Source organism: Megascapheus bottae, chromosome 23, assembly GCF_031878675.1.
Source record: "Megascapheus bottae isolate mThoBot1 chromosome 23, mThoBot2.hap1, whole genome shotgun sequence".
In the NCBI taxonomy this organism is placed as follows: Eukaryota; Metazoa; Chordata; class Mammalia; order Rodentia; family Geomyidae; genus Megascapheus; species Megascapheus bottae.
Genome location: NC_143531.1, coordinates 23,894,661 through 23,911,044, shown reverse-complemented (window position 1 = coordinate 23,911,044; position 16,384 = coordinate 23,894,661). Strand labels below are relative to the sequence as shown.

The 16,384-nt window shown below is 45.2% G+C and overlaps 1 protein-coding gene across 1 annotated transcript in view; it reads right to left on the bottom strand.

Annotated features, from left to right (window-relative positions):
• Positions 1–696: 696 nt before the first annotated feature.
• The window catches only part of Nr3c2 (nuclear receptor subfamily 3 group C member 2), a 221,361-nt gene continuing 205,673 nt past the window's right edge, over positions 697–16,384 (bottom strand). Inside the window, exon 9 of the mRNA XM_090356867.1 lies at positions 697–3,609. Coding sequence (XP_090212993.1) covers positions 3,454–3,609 — 156 coding nt within the window. The 3' untranslated portion in view covers positions 697–3,453. The remainder of the gene's footprint in view (positions 3,610–16,384) is intronic.

Genomic DNA, 16,384 nt, shown 5'->3' with positions numbered 1-16,384 from the left:
GGAGCAAGGATACAAGTCTTTTTTTGCACTGTGTTGGTGGTTCTGTTGGGTTCGAGAGTTACAGTTGTATTAGAGTTGAATCTGTTGATTGAATCGTTTTCCTGAAGGCACGTAGTCTCACTGCTCACCAGTTCAATGGCACATGTATTTGAATTGATGTTTTGTATTTAGAAGCAAGCTGACTGCTGGGCATCAGTGGCTCTTGTTGTAACCCTAGCTACCCAGGAGGCAGAGATCTGAGGATCGTTATTCCAAACTCACTTGGCAAAACAGTCTATGAAGATTTTCATCTCTAGTTAACCAGAAGAGAGTTAAGTGAAGCTGAGTCTCAGCTCTTAGAGCAAAAAGAGCCAAGTGAAGACACCAGCCCCTCAGTTTGGGCACCTCTTTCCTCCCTGACCCACGGCCCAGTGTTCTCTAGTAGAGTCAAGGGAGAGCTTATAGGGTGTGGGACTTACCAGGCGGGGGGTGGTAGGATCACATGGAGAATGAACTTTAGGGACTCGGAGGAATGTGGGTGTGATATGGTTATTAACACAGGGCATTGCAGTGAAATGGAATAGTGGAGTAAGAGGTGATGAGGCCATGGACACCTGGCTCTTTCTGCAGCCACAGCCCTGTCATGGCACCCCGAAGGGCACAAGGGCCCAGACCTGCACACCTGCAAATGAACTGCTTCCCAAACAACAGGCGATGAAAGTAAAGGATTTATTGTAATCTGCTTACAGTCCTTTGCAAAGACAGACATGTTTTTGCATAAAGATATAAATTGCTTCATTTTAAACTAGTTTAGTGTTTCTTTTTTAATTATATGAAGAAGTTTTGGTGAATTATGAATTTACCAAACCAAGGTATTTTTCTTTTTAAGAGCAATATGGTACAAAAATAAGAGCAGACAGACAGGTTTGGACAGGGACAGGCGTGGGACAGTGAATTTCAAATATGGCTTTGCTGTTTCATCAAGCCCAAGTTGCCGAGACAGACACGAACCATCAGTCACTTCCTTAATACCAAGAACTGATGCAGACTGTCTCCACCTGAGTCCTTCAAATGTCTGCACTCCAAGCTGCTTTCGTCGGCCGTTTTGTGTTTCAGAGCCTCTGGGTCTGCAGACTGTAGCTCTGTGGCCTCTGGAGCGTGGGCTTCAAAGAGCTGTGCATGGAAGCGGACTGAACGGAAAGATCTGCCTAGAGATTAGAATCAGAAAAGTTGCAAATTATGTAAGCAAAGCTCCTCCCTCCGAGTGCAACTTTTTCACAGGTGTCTTTTGACAGACAAGGTCATGTTGCTGGCAGAGCAAACCCTGGAGAAAGCGTCCTGTGACCGCTGCCTGCCCGGCCCTTCAGCTTGAGCAACAGCTTTTAGATATTGGAAAAGAACGTGATTTCACTGAGTATCTGATGATTATCATCACCACTTTAAAAAGATTAATTTGGCCTCTACTCAAAGTAGTTTGTTTAGTGCAATCACTGTTAGATTCCCCAAAGACACACAGCATCGTGATTTGGGGTAAGAGGGTGAGGGGAAAAGAATGTCATAAATGACACCAGTGCCAAACAGATTTGTGAATTAAAAACTTTAGTGCCACTGTCTTGCTTCTATCATCTGTAGTGTCTTTTGTTTTTCTCCAAAATGGTTTATGTATAAAACTTCTTTTTAAAACCTATCTTTAAAAAAAATCTAAAACCCCTCTAATGACCTGGTCTCCCCCCATCCTGACCAGCCCAGGTCAACTACTTCGGGGGGCAGGGGGGGTGAGAGGGGGCTCCTGCCAGCCCCCAAAGTGCTGGCCCCTCCCTATCCCAGGCGACAGATGGACAGTAGAGTGCATGGAATTTGCTTTTCTCCCCAAAGGAGAACGTTGGGCTTTCTGAAATGGAAGGAGACCTCCACTCTCGGAGCTGAGCCTCCAGCCTCCCCGAGAGAACAGATTCTGCTTCGTGTGGAAAGGGATGAAGAGAGATAGAGAAGCTTCTGGAAAGCTGCAGCACTGTCCAGACCTTCTGGCCCAGGACTCTGTCAACAGATACCTGTAAGGAGCCTCAGCCATGGGTGCTAGGTGGTACCCTGTGGAAGTCGGGTGAAGCAGGAGCTGGCACACTGGGCTAGGGCCTTGGTGTACCCAAAGAGGAGACCGAGAACAAAATGAAGGACAGAAAAAAGTAGAAAGGCTTAAAGACAACCAAAGAGGTTAAAGTGTGGTTATTTACAACAGAGACTGTAAAATGGTAAGTTAGATATGAAGCTAAAAAAGGCACAGCTTTCCCTTTCTTAAATACACTGTAAACAGCTCAGTACGCATGCAGAACATCTCACTTTACAAAAAAAAGTTTTACCTTGTTTAGACAAAGATAGTACTTAAATAGTCTCCAGCAAAATAGAATTCTTTCAAAAATACTTTCCCATTCATCCTATTAACCATTAAAGATTTGTTTATGTTTTTGTATGTGTCTCATTTACAAAAGATCCTTACACCTAATTTCAGGTCCTTCACGATTTATACATACAATAATGTACAGCACAGCAAAAGACGGCAAAAAAAATTTCATAAAGCTAACACAATAGATACTAGAAATTGAAACCAAAGCATTTGTCTTTAACGTCTTATCCATCCTAATTAAATAATAAATGGACGTGAACGAGAGTGGATGGCCGTGGAGTCAGAGGGCGTGCCCGCACCGCACCACGTGTTCTGTTCGTAAGCAACAGGAATCTGTATATATTTTTTCTTTTTGTGTGTTTTTTAAATAACAAAAGAATATTAATGCCCCATATTGACTACACGTTTTATGTGCAAACCAAGGGTAAGCTTTGAAAAAGTCTGTTAGTCCTTGAACCCTTTTAAAACAAGCGGAACGATATCAGAAACTACATGGCATAGTTAAAACTTCCATCTGTTAAAATATCAAAATCAGAGTTATTGACTAGATATGGCTTTTCATCCAGAGGAACAAGAACATATTTCTAAGCACTGGGGGCGGAGAGGGAAGAACTCTTGAGACTGCTCAGCTCTCACCGCATCCACCACACAACCCCTTGACCGTGATTTGAAACTCGAGAATCTGGGAACAAGGCTGAATCAACCATCATGTTTGGAAAAAAAAAATGATTTCTTGGCCAGGTGCCAATGGCTCACACTTGTAATCCTAGCTACTCAGGAGGCTGAGATCTGAAGATTGTGGTTCAAAGCCAGCCTGGGGAAGGAAAGGTCTGTGAGACTCTTTATCTCCAATGAGCCACCCAAGAGCTGGAAGTGGAGCTGTGGCTCAAGTGGTAGAGTGCTTTACTTGAGCAAGAAAAAAGAAAAACACGCTCAGGGAGAGCACAGAGGCCCTGAGTTCAAGTCCCAGTACCGGCACAAAACAAAACAGAACAGAAGATTCCTTGGGTCCTTCGTGGGTGTGGAACGACACGGGGAGACTTAAGGCAAAGCTCTGGGGCGAGGCGTCTTCCTCACTTGCGGTGGAAGTAGAGCGCGCGGGCATTCCCCGACTCCACCTTGGGCAGCTGGTCACTGATGATTTCCACCAGCATGGCCGGGAACTCCACCCTCAGGGCCTGGGACTCCCGGAAGGTGTAGAAGCAGAACTCCAGCAGGTCACTCACCAGCTGCAAGGCACAGATGCAGAGCAGGGATGTGACACGGGGCCTCTGCAGCTCCCCCGGTGCCCCAGCTCAAGGCCACCCCTCACCTAAGGCCACAGCAGCCCCTGGCTGACCCCAGGCAGGCCCTGGGCCCAGTGTGTGGAGCCCTTGGCTTGCCACACCTGTTCAACTACCTACGTCATGCCCTCTCCCACCCAGGCTGTAACTCCAAGGCGCCATCTTGAGCCCCTTACTAGATGGAACCAGAGCAGATTCTTTCAGAGGCTGCCTTCAGCAACCCTCTGAAAAGTGCGATGGCTTCCTCCTCCACAGAGAAGACCAGAAGCAACAGGTTAGTACAGCTCCATTTTGAGGTGGACAGCCACTGGCAAACATTGGAAATCAGCAAGACAGAGACTAAACCCTGTAAGATTCAGAGACCAGAATCCGGTAAGGTTCATAGACTGGGGACAACATAGAAAGAGGAAATACCTTGGGGTCAGGCACACCCCTCAATGAACATCGTGTGGAAGTTGGTGATGCTGGCACCCCCACTCTCACCCACAGGGTTGTAACTCACTGAGATAACAACATGGAACCTGTACAGCCTTGCTCTGGAGAAGGAGCTGATGTCTTCTCTCACAGTCACCTGCACTGAGGTTGGAGGGAGCAACTGCCTTAGGCTGCTCACTCCACTGTGGTAAGTATGGGGCTTGTAGTCATTAATCACAGCCGAGGAAGCTCCTGACCGTGCCCAGCTAGAATCAAAGCCAATACTGCATAACCAACTGAGGGCCCGAGCTCATCCTCAGGAGAAAGCTGTTTACCAAGAAGGCCACCCCACAAGTGATAGAGCTGGAGAATTGGCTCAGGTATGGAGTCCTGAGGTCAAGTTCCAGTATTGCCCCCCAAAAGTGAGTGGTAGACAGTAGATGTACCCATCAAATTTACACATAGATAAGGGGCATAAGAAATAGGATATGTCAAGGTAATTTTAGTGCATTCAAAAGACCACTGTAGCAATAGATCTCAAAGAAAAATAAACAGCTGAATTTAAATTCAAATGCAAAACATTTGATTACCAAAAAGCTCAGTGAGATCTGAAAGCAACTTAACTGAAATACAGTATACAAATGAGATTTAGCAGCAAGATACAGATTTTGAAAAAGGACCAACCAAGCCTAGGAAATTAACAGATCAGTAAGCTGAATGAAGAGATAAGAGCTTAAACAAAATCTCAACAACAGACAGTGCCAAGTGGAAGACGGAATATTTATTTGAATTTGACAGCAGGTGTTATGTAATATGGACAAAAATAAAACAATAAAGAAAACAAAACATCAGATGTCTCTGCTGACAAGCAGAGGATATAGTTAAGGGAAAGGAGGAGGAGGAGAGGAAGAGGAAGAGGAAGAGGAGGAGGAGGAAGACTATTGAGTGAAAAGAGCAGAAAAGATCTTTACCCTAGGAAATTATATCAACCAGTCAAAATTATAGGATAGAAGGAATTTAAATATCTGTAACAAAATAATGACTACTCTATATTGTAATAATACTGCCATAAAGTTAACACCAGCTTTCCTGTGCAAGCCCTGTGTCCTACTGGGCATTGGACCAAATCCTGAAAAAGGACTACCAACCAAATTCCTACACTCAACAAGCCCCTCTTGTCACTTCAAGAAAGCAAACACAGGGACCTCAGAGTCATCAGACCAACCTTACAGAGAGTGTTTACAGGAGTCACACATTCAGACAACAAGGAAAGAGAAGGACCACCAGGAAAGCAGACCAACGCATAGCTAACACTAGAAGAGTAGGTGCACAAAGAGAAACTGAAGATAACCAGTTACCACTGAAAAGGAGAGGAACAACAAATAACATTCAATAAGAAGGTAGAGTAATCATAAATGTATATGCACCTAATGTTGGAACACCCCATTTTGAAAGACCAACAGACTTAAAGAGAGGTATAAAATCCAATAAAATTATATTTCAGGGGCTGGGAGCATGGCCTAGTGGTAGAGTGCTTGCCTAGCATGTACAAAGCCCTGGGTTTGATTCCCTGGTACCATATACACAGAAAAAGCTGGAAGTGGTGCTATGGTTCATGTGGTAGAGCATGAAGCTTGAGAAAGCCCAAGGACAGTACTCAGGCCCTGAGTTTAAGCCCCAGGACTAGCAAAAAATTAAAATTAAAAAAATAAAAAAATGGATTTCAACACCTCATTCTCATCAAAAAGTCATCCAAACAAAATAATGAACATAAAATCATCAGAGTTAAATATAATATAGATCAAATAGACTTGAAAGGCATTTACACAACATTCCATCCAGCGCCATAAGAATACATATTCTTTTCATCTGTGCATGGAACAATCTCTAGACTATACCAGATAGGAATGGCCACTCGTCTAATCTTAGAGAAAATTAAAAAAAGTCAAGTCTGGTAGTTTGCACTTGACCACCTATCCAAACCTGTGCAAAAAGTATAAGATTCCATCTAAAAATAATCACCATATAGTGTCCTCAAAAAGGGACATCCTGAGTTGAAACACCTTTGTACAACTAAAGACAATTTTAATAAATAAAACTGAAAAAAATAAAGCGGTGATGGCTATTCAGGGATACGGATGCAGTTAATGTCACCAAATGAATGCCACTTAGATGGTGCTGACAGGCACCCATGGCTCCGAATATAATCCTACTGGGGAGACTGAGGCCTGGCTCTCTAGGGGAGAGAGAGAGAGGTAGGGCTGGGTCCAGTCCTGGTCCAACCACTGCCACCCCAGGAATGGAGCAGAAACTAAGTGCCTCCCACTGTGCTCTGAAACCCCAGGGCCTCTCCCAAGCTCTCTACCCACCCTGCAGCCATCCACATCTGTCTGAGAGAGGCTATCCTTGAATCTATTCTCCATCAGTTTTAATCATAAATTCAATATCAAGCACTGCTGTCTTCAGAGTTGGTTGGCAGGGATGCTGTGCTAAGCAAGATGGGTTCGTTTTCCTCCTAATTTTTTTTTTTGTACTTAAATTTATTTCATTTCCACCCTGTTGAAGTTTCCTTGTATTACAAGCCTCATTCTGGACCACGGCCCCGCCTTCTTGTGAATAAGGTCTATTGTACATGTGAAAAATACAAAGAAAAATGACACCACAGGGAAGAAGAATGTAGAGCTTAGAGATAAAGGGTAATTAGAACATTGCAGAACAAAGGGATCTAATGAGGGGCTTGGGTTTGAAGCGCATTGGCATGTTACTGTATATAGAAGTATGAACTTTCCCTAATTTTGTTTTCAATATTTCCTAGATCTTCCTTGCAAATGTACACTATACCAAGCAAATGAAAAATGCTAAACCAGCCCCTGCTCCTATGCTGTTGATGTTAATGTTAGAGTAAGTCTACACTAGCCAGTTAAAATATATGTCAAGCATAAGATTCAAAAATATTCAAGAGGGGGAAACGGTGCCTGAATCAAGCACTGTGATGCCAGCCAGATGCAGCCTGCTCATCACTGTGTAGTGTATGGATGTTCCCGCCTTTAGGAAATGCTGCAGGAAAGTTCTTGCATTAGTGATTCAGAGCATTGAGTCCACAGCCTATGGCACCGCAGAGCAGGCTTCACTCTAACTCACTAGCCTCCTGGTGCAGAGGCCTGGGGACGGGGAGGGGGAAGGGGGAGAGGTGCCTTAACACCAGAACCTCCAGCCAAACAGCCTCAGAATGCTGAACACCAAGGCAGGAAACAGGCTTCAGAAAGGACACCTACGAACAGCATGCCAGCTGACCAAGATGGCGGTGGCCTGGACATGCACTTTTGCTGCTCTGCTTTCAGCAGGAGGTGAACCGCTGCGTGCGGGGGTAAGTGCAGAATGCAAGGAGGATGAAGATTCTGCTGTTTCACCCCCTACACTTCCAGGATGATCCACCTCACTGGCCCAGTGGCATGTTCCTGGCCGTCTGTCCATCCACTGGTCCATGTGGTCCCTGTCATCTGCGATGACCCACAGCTAACAACGTGGAGCACACCGTGGGCACAGGACTGGCTCAGCCTTCCCACCACTATCATTACCGCAGACAGAGCTGCTCGGGCCCATGGCAGATGCAAAACTTGTGGGGCCACTGCCAAATCTGAGCCGAGGAGCCCTGTTCAGAGCTTACTAAGAGCAGCAAAAATGAGACCCTCTGTGTGGGGCCCTAGGGGGAGAGGCAGGACACACACACACACACACACACACACACACACACACACACACACACACACACACACACACACACACACACACACACACACACACCTGTTATCTACTTTATGCAGAGTCCTGGGGGGCAGGAATTAAGCAGGCAGCTCCTGTTCTGCACCCTACCTTCTGCTTCTGTCTCACGTATGAACCTGGGAAATGGACTTAATCACCCTGTCTCAATTCCTTTCTCTATAAGAAGGGGGGCAGGGGAAAGCTCAGGCAAATATTCCCATCATCCTCTTTATACAGCAGGGAGTGAAGGCAGGGGATGACTAGGTTTAAATAGTAATATTTACTCCTCATCACCTCCTGGAGACATTAGAAGGGTTTAGTGAGGAGAGTTAGGAGGCAGTGGGTAAAGCCAGGCATTATAGCATCATTATTCTACTGTAAGGAGAGGGATTTAGGCTGCCTAAAACAGGAGGATTTATGAGCACAGGTGTTAAACAATGAGAGATATTCTGTAAATCTCCCCTGGGTAGATCTCGGATTGACAGGAGAGTTGGGGAATGGGGTAGCTTGGGTTTGGACCCGCTTTCCTGGAAGCGTGACCCCCAGTGGTCCCTTCCACCCGAAATTTGGGAACTCATATCTTAGAACGCTGTCGGTTATGGACAACATCTTAAGTCTGAAACCTAGCTGCTGAAAATATCCAACTATTTTAAATTAACCTTTTCTGGAGACTTAAGAATATAGATTTTGTTTTAAGTCAGCCACAGAAAAGCAAGGGTGGGCTTGTCAGATGGAGGGAGACAACGCTTCTGTGGTCAAGAGAGGAAAGCGGGTCCCACCAGGAGGGTGTGCCCAGCAGTGGGCAGGGGTGGGGTTGGAGGCCTGGCCTGGATCAGGGGAAGGAACAGAGATCAGGTGAGAGGTCTCAAGGCACCTTTCAAGCTAAGCTGTGTGTGTGCCAGATCCACGCACTCATGCACGCAGAGACAACACAGAAAGGCTTCCACACTGACTCCCACAGGCTCATCAGAAAGGGAGTGAGGCACATACGACATTTGGGGATTAAGCCATGGACTGGTACGCCATGCTCATAATCCGAGCCACTGGCGAGGTTGAAATCTGGAGCACTGAGGTTCAAGGTCATCCTAGGCAGAAAAGTCCACAAGACTCCATCACCAAAATGATCAGCAAAATGCCAGCCCGGAGGCATGGCTCCAGTGGTAGAGAACCAGCCTAGCAAGCACTAGGTCCTGAGTTCAAACAGCAGAACCACTCCTTCAAAATGTTTTAATTAAAAAAAAAATAAAGTGAATTGGGGGTTATTTACAAAGACAGGGCTTAATAAAGTAACTGATTCCTGAGCTATTCTGAGACAGAGAAACTCAAAATGCTCCTTTACATCCGTCCCTCCACAGAGTGGAGAGGATTTTCTTTTTTAAAAACAATTATTAAAGCAGCTTTGCTAATATGCTTTACTGACAGCACTGATCAATTATTCCTTTGAATGAACTGTGGTCGCTGCTCGCCTTGTGGCCTTTCACACAGTTCCTGGAAACCTCAAGCTTGCACACAGCTCCAGCTGCTGTTCTCCATCACCCCGCCTTGTCGCTATGGCTACTGGACAGCTTCACGGATGCCTAGTTGACCTGGCTGCCACCCTGTGCCCGATCCCTGGCGCACACAGTGGGCACACTTTCTCTGGGCGTCACCTTGATGACTTTATGTCTGCCTTGGAAGATGGCAGGCGCCCCCCATTTTTGGTCTTTTAAAATATTTTTTTTTTTTGATTGTGGGGCTGGAAGTCGGCCTGGGAGCTATCCCCCAGCTCTCAAGGCTAGAGCTCTATCACTTTCAGCCACAGCTCTAGGAACCATTTTTTGTCTTTTGGCCAGTGTTTCCTCTGGGTTCAGTTCCTTCCCTTCTGCTCTGTCCCCAGGCTTCCCTGGCCTTCTTCCGATCTTGAGTGGCCAGGCATTCCCATGGCTTCCACATTACTGTCTTGTGGCCTGTGTGCATCCATCCACCCCACCACCCAAGCAGCTCTCCACCCACCTGCTCTCCCCTGTGGAGCTAGTTTCCTAAGCTGCCTTTCTTTTCCCTCTTGTGCCTCCTCTGACAGATTCTCCAGAACAGCACTGTGAGGTTTTAAATTCCTGGCCCCGCGTGGATCCAACAAGGCCTGCTTAATCCATTTCAATATATAGTGCTACACATGGTGGGGTGACTGAGCTGGACACAGGAGCCACAGTTTTTTTTTCCAAACATGGCTAACACCCCTCCAAAGGTTTTACTAGCCTGCTTTCAGATCTCTCCCAAGTTTGAGATCAACCTACATTGTAAAGCTTGTTTCTAGTAACTGTGAGGCTCTAAGTTCAAATACCCGTACAAAGGAAGGGAGGAAGGGAGGGAGGGAGAGAGGGAAGGAGGGAGGGAGGGAGGAAAGGAAGGAAAGAAAAAGAATCAGAATTTTATAGGCATAAATGTTAGTTCTTATCTACTAGAGGACTTTAAAAAGTGACAGCATGTAGTAAACTAATTAGGAAGCCTACAGAGTGGGAGAAGATCTTCACCAACCATACAACAAAGGCCTCATATCTAAAATATATCAACAGCTCAAAAAACTTGAATCACTCCAAAACTAATGTCCAAAGTAATAACCATCCCATTAAAAGATGGGCCAAAGGGGGCTGGGAGTTTGGCCAGAGTACTTGCCTAGCATGCACGAAGACCCGGGTTCGATTCCTCGGTACCCTACATACATAGCAAAAAGCCGGAAGTGGTGCTGAGGCTCAAGTGGTAGAGTGCTAGCCTTGAGAAAGTCCAAGGACAGTGCTCAAGCCCTGAGCTCAAGCCCAGGACTGGCAAAAAAAAAAAAAAAAAAAGATGGGCCAAAGACTTAAAGAGAGTCTTCTCTGAAGAAGAAACAAAAATGGCCTATAGACACATGAAGAAATGCTCAAGATCTCTGGTCATAAAAGAAATGCAAATCAAAACAACTCTAAGATTCCACCTCACTCCAGTTAGAATGGCCAGGATCAAGAAAACGAATAACAATAGATGCTGGAGGGGATGTGGCCAGGAGGGATCACTACTGCACTGTTGATGGGAGTGCAAACTCGTTCAACCACTATGGAAAGCAGTATGGCAGTTCCTTAAAAGACTAAACATAGACCTCCCCTGTGACCCAGCAATTCCACTACTTGGCATTTACCCAATCATCCAGAAACAAGGGCATACTAAATCCACTAGTACAACAATGTTCATTACAGCACTATTTACCATAGCAAAGATATGGAACCAACCTAGATGTCCCTCAGTTGATGAGTGGATCAACAAGTTGTGGTATTTGTACACAATGGAATTCTATGCTGCTGTCAGAAAGAATGACATTGCTCCATTTGTTAGGAAATGGAAAGACTTAGAAAAGATCATATTAAGTGAAGTAAGCCAGACTCAAAGGAACTTAGGCTCAATGGTTTCCCTCATTTGTCATAATCAGTAGAAACCTTGGGCTCTCCTAGCAGAGATTTGCAATAGAGCAAAACCTTGATACAAAAGGCCATATAGTAGGATGCTAAATGAAAGGATCTCTAGGATATAGAAACATAAGCCATATAATGAATGATTGTTGTCCTTAATGTACTATGTTATCTCTCATCTCTTTTGCTGTCCCTTGGTTATCTCATATTGGTATAGTATCTCACTTTGTTACCTGATATATCAGGTATATTTGTATTTGGTTATTTGAAATTGGATAGGGAAGGGGGGAAAACAAGATGAGGGGTGGGGGTGGGGGGAGGGAAAAGGGGACCAAGACATGCGAAAGGGTATCAATGTATGGGAATTAATGCACCATCTATCTGGCAAATATCATGTAACCCTTCTATTAATTACAATAAAAAATATATGGAAAAGAAGTGACAGCATGAACTTCTAGCAATTAGTCTTTTGGTTTCTCTAATCAAAGAGTAAGATGGGTCCTGTCAATTACTCACTGTCATGTTTTCCTCTGAAGATCTGCTTTCCAAAAAGAGTGCTTGTTGGTGGAATCTGTCCTCCTCTCCCCTGGTGACTGGGGAGATAAGGTTCACTCACTCAGCTGACTAGAATAAACAACTCTCCCTTTATTTAGAATCTTTCTTAGTCATGGTTTCATCAAAGAAGTCAGGATAACGCTGCTATTCTCTGTATTAACTAGTTGCTTTGTTCACAGGGAGAGGGTGGCTTTGAGTCTTGATCTCTCTTACAGACGCAGGTGTGGACTGCCAGTGAGTCTTTTATCATAAATACAACAACCATCCCCTCCCATGGTTGTCTGAGCGACAGAGACAGGGTGTCCATTTTTCTACTCAGCTCTTCTACGTGGTGGATGTCTGCAGTCACTTCCCCAAATTCCTAGAAGATGCTTACTACTCGCTTTTGCATAGGTGAAGCGAGCGTGAGCTCTCATTCACCGAAGCGGTACAATCTGAGCTGTGAGCCTCCGGCCTGCAGTGTAGACTTAGCTACAAGGTTTTGGCTTCAAAACCTTTTGCTAAGGAGACCCTGCCTGAAAAGACTAAGACAGAGCCAGTGTAGAAGTGAGCAGGCTGCCTGAATAATGGTGGAAACACATGCATCGCATTCTTCCTTGCTCAGTAAGAAGGGCTTAAAATAGGGTCTGTGTATCTCAAACCCACCAATGGTGGAATTGTGATGGAAATTACCAGTCCCATAGCTCGGATGCACCCACTAATTAAATGAGCAATGAGAATCTCGAAATAATGCCTTCCTCGTCTCCTGGATGGCACTTCTTTTGTTGGTTTATGGTATCACTGGAACTTAGTGTCTTTTCCACCTAAAGAATGACAGGCATCTCCCCTGGGTGCCTGTGTGGCACTGGCTATCCCCCCTGGAATTCTGTTCCTCACACCTGGCTGTGCAGAAAGGAAGCCCGGCTGCTAGGCCTGGCGGGTAGAGACTCTGTATCTGCATCACAGGCAGAAACCAGCGTCAGGGCCATGGCTGGTTGAGACAGGCCTGAAGTTGTGTTTCCTGGAACTTCTCAACCCCCAGGACAGCTTAATGCAAACCCAGCTGGAGAGCCTTTGAGATGTAGCACTGTCTCTCAGCAGTAGGGATGCATTCCTGAAGATTCCGGGAGATGTGAATGAACCTGGGGAGGTGAAAAGCAGTGCAGCTGGGCACAAGGCCACAGGAGGCTGTTTCCTGGTCCTCAACCCATCAGCTGCACTTCCTGTCTCCATGGTGCCATCGGAACCCTGCCTGTGCAGGATGCTAAGCCCCCTCCACCCACCTCCCCAGAACACCAAGAAGTACTTCTATGGACCTGCGGCCATCCACACAACAGGGTACTCTGGCACAGTCCCTATTCTGCCAAGCACAGCTGGCCCTACGCCTCCCTGAGAGGGCCAGCCTCACCAGATCCACCTCTTGCTGGATGGGCTGGCCATCTCTCTGGGCTCTGCCACCCCAGTCCACAAATGCTGATGTTTCAACACATCAATATTTGCCAGTGAGTTGAACACCTTTTTCTTGCAGGTCAGGCTTTCCACTCACACATGCATATGAGGACAGGATAAATGAGGAACCATCACCTGCCACCGGGTCAGGGCTGGAGCCTGGTGTCGGAGCTCCTGGCGTCAGCTCCCATGCTCCGCGGGGCCTAAGCTAATGGAAGACAGAGCTGGTGTCCCCAGCTTGTTTGTATCTTATCCCACATTTTCCATGGTGTATGTTTTGTCAAGTGTGGGAACCAAAATAAAAATACAAATATGTGCAGCTCACTGCACAGTTTTCAGCCCAACTGTGGTGGACATTCAAGCAGCTTACTCGGGTGACCACAGACTCAGACATGCAGTGTCCCCCAGGTAAGCAGAGCAGGGACCTGAGGACAGAACCAATGTGGTCAAGTTCTTTGTTGCCCTGAGGAGGGCCCTACACATGCTGATGCACTAATTTACACTCAATTCAAAAAGCCATAGGCCAGGAAAGCCTGAGTGTGAGCGACGCCTCTCTAGACTTGCCATTCATATTTCAGTGTTCTTTCTGGAACAGGAATGTCAATAGAACATTCAAGATGATTCTAGTTTCCTAAATTTTAAGATCAAACTTTTGTGTTTGAGAAGGGTTTGTTTTGTAACTCAGGCTGGATGGAATCTCACGACTCTCCCACTTCAGCCCTCTAGACTGGACTACTATGCTCGTTTACGATCAAGCACATTTGACATTTTTAACTAAGGGTTTAGGAATGTAAATGATTCCCAAATCTGTTCTCCTTTCATTAAGGTGGAATAAGAAGAATTGAATTTGTCTTCTTTGGAAACGACCAAAAGTGAAAAGGAAAAGAGGAAAAAAATGATTTAAAAAATGATGTCTAAGTCCCCGAATAGCCACGAAGCACGAGACTACCAGAAGTAAACAGGAAGGAAGATTTGTGGCTTTGGCTTACACACGACTGCTTACACGGAGGCAGAAGAACACGACTCAGAATGAAACAAGAATCACCCGGACCCCACTGCTGTCCTGGGGATCTTCATGGAGAAGTGACTCCCTGCCCTGGCTACCAGTGGGAAGTGGTAGAGGGTTTAGGAGGCTGGGCCTGGAGGAGCCTCCAGTTCACAGGCTGAACACTCAGACCACAGGGTGCACATCAGTTCACGGGGTACACATACGGCCTGTGGAGTGTACACTCAATTAACAAGGCTGTACCCTCTGCTCATGGGGTATCACCTCAAGTGGGATCATAGGACTCTGGCCTCTTCTTTCTCACTTTGTTCCCTGCTTCCCATGAAATGAATGGTTTTGCTCACTGTGAGATGTCTTATTGGCCCAAAGCTACATGACAGCTGACCATGGACTAAAAGCTCTCAAACTGTGCCTGGACATAAACCTTGCCCTTTCCACGTTGATTCTTCTCTCAGATCTTCCATACAGGGACGGAAAGCCAACCTGTTCACTGACGTTCAAAACGCCTGTTCTTCAAGATACGTCTTTATGAGAATGAAAAGAGGAGCCACAGACTGGGAGAAACTGCTCGCAAATTATGTTTCTTATCAAGGATTTGTATCTTGACAGCTCTCAAAACTCAACAGTCAGAGAACACTTAAAAAAAAGATGAAGGACACTTCAAAGCAAAATAACTGAACAGTATCTTCACCAAAAAAGACCTAAAGCAATAAATGAGCAGCTAAAGACGTTCTACCTCATTAATCTTAGGAAATGAAAATTTAAAACTATGAAGAGACATCATACACTATAGGATGGCCCCAAACCAACAATAAGCTAGGTGCCAATTGCTCATTCTTTTACCCTAGCTACTTAGTAAGAAGCTGAGATCTAAGGATCTGGGTTCAAAGCCAGCTAGGAGTGGAGTTGTGGCTTAAGTGGTAGAGCACAGCCTTGAGTGAAAAAGCTCAGGTGCAGCACCTGAGTTCAAGCACAGTAATAACAACAATGAAACAATAATGCTAAGTATTAGCTAGGATGTAAAGCAATCAGAACTTTCACTTTTTATAGGGATGTAAAACCATACAGCTACTTGGAAAAACATTTTGTTGTTTCCTTAAAAAATGAAAATATCACTGCAGTATTAACAGGCATTCTATTGCTTGGCATTCTCACAAAGAAAGAGAGAGCATTGTGTATGTAAATAATTGCACATCACTTCAGGGTCTGGGCTTACCTGGAACTCTTACTCCTCTACTCTAGAACTCCTAAGTATCTGCAACTACAAACATACCACCAGAGAGAGTCTGTACATTGCACGTGTTATTATGTGTGTAACATTATGATGATTTTGATGCCTGTTCAAAGAAAATTATTTAAGAACCACAAGTCTCCTTTCTCTCCATTCTACGCTCTAGAAGAAGACCCTTCAATGACACCAGTGAGAGGAAGTTAAATGTGCTGTAACCTCACGTAGGATACATGTAGTGCTATGCGTGCGTGTGCGTGTGCGTGTGTGGTGTGTGTGTAGAACAGATGGCTACATACCCACTACAGCTCTCTCTCCTGTATTTCTTCCTGTGTAGATCATTGAGCCTGGCCTACCAACACCTCTGATTTTCACTAGGCCACACTATTTAAATTCCTGATAACCAGAAAAGTTATTTATCACTGAGTTCACTCTATAACAAATTTGACTGTTGTCATGGGAGAAATTTAGAGGAAGCAAAGGTCAGCGATGTGCGAGGATCTCCAACTGTGAAATCCTGCACAGGGACATTCTAGCATCACAGAAAGCTGATTTCCACTACACCAGCCAACCTCATGTCAACTGGACTACTATTGTAATACCGCTTACCAAGCCTGTCCAATCACCCAAGGCAAATCTGAAGAGGAAAAATCTCTGAAAGAAGCACTGGAAATTTCCCAAATATGAACTGACTTATCATGGCTGACTATACAATGTTCTTTGAGCCAGCCTTTGAAAAACCTGTTTGCAATGAGAAAAGAGAAGCAGATTCTATTATTCATTTTTTTTGTGCTGGTATTGGGGCTTGAACTGAAGACTTGGTTGTTGTCCCTGAACATTTTTTTTTTTTTTTTTTTTTTTACTTAAGACTAGTGCTCTCCTACTTGAGCCATAGCTCCACTTCTGGCT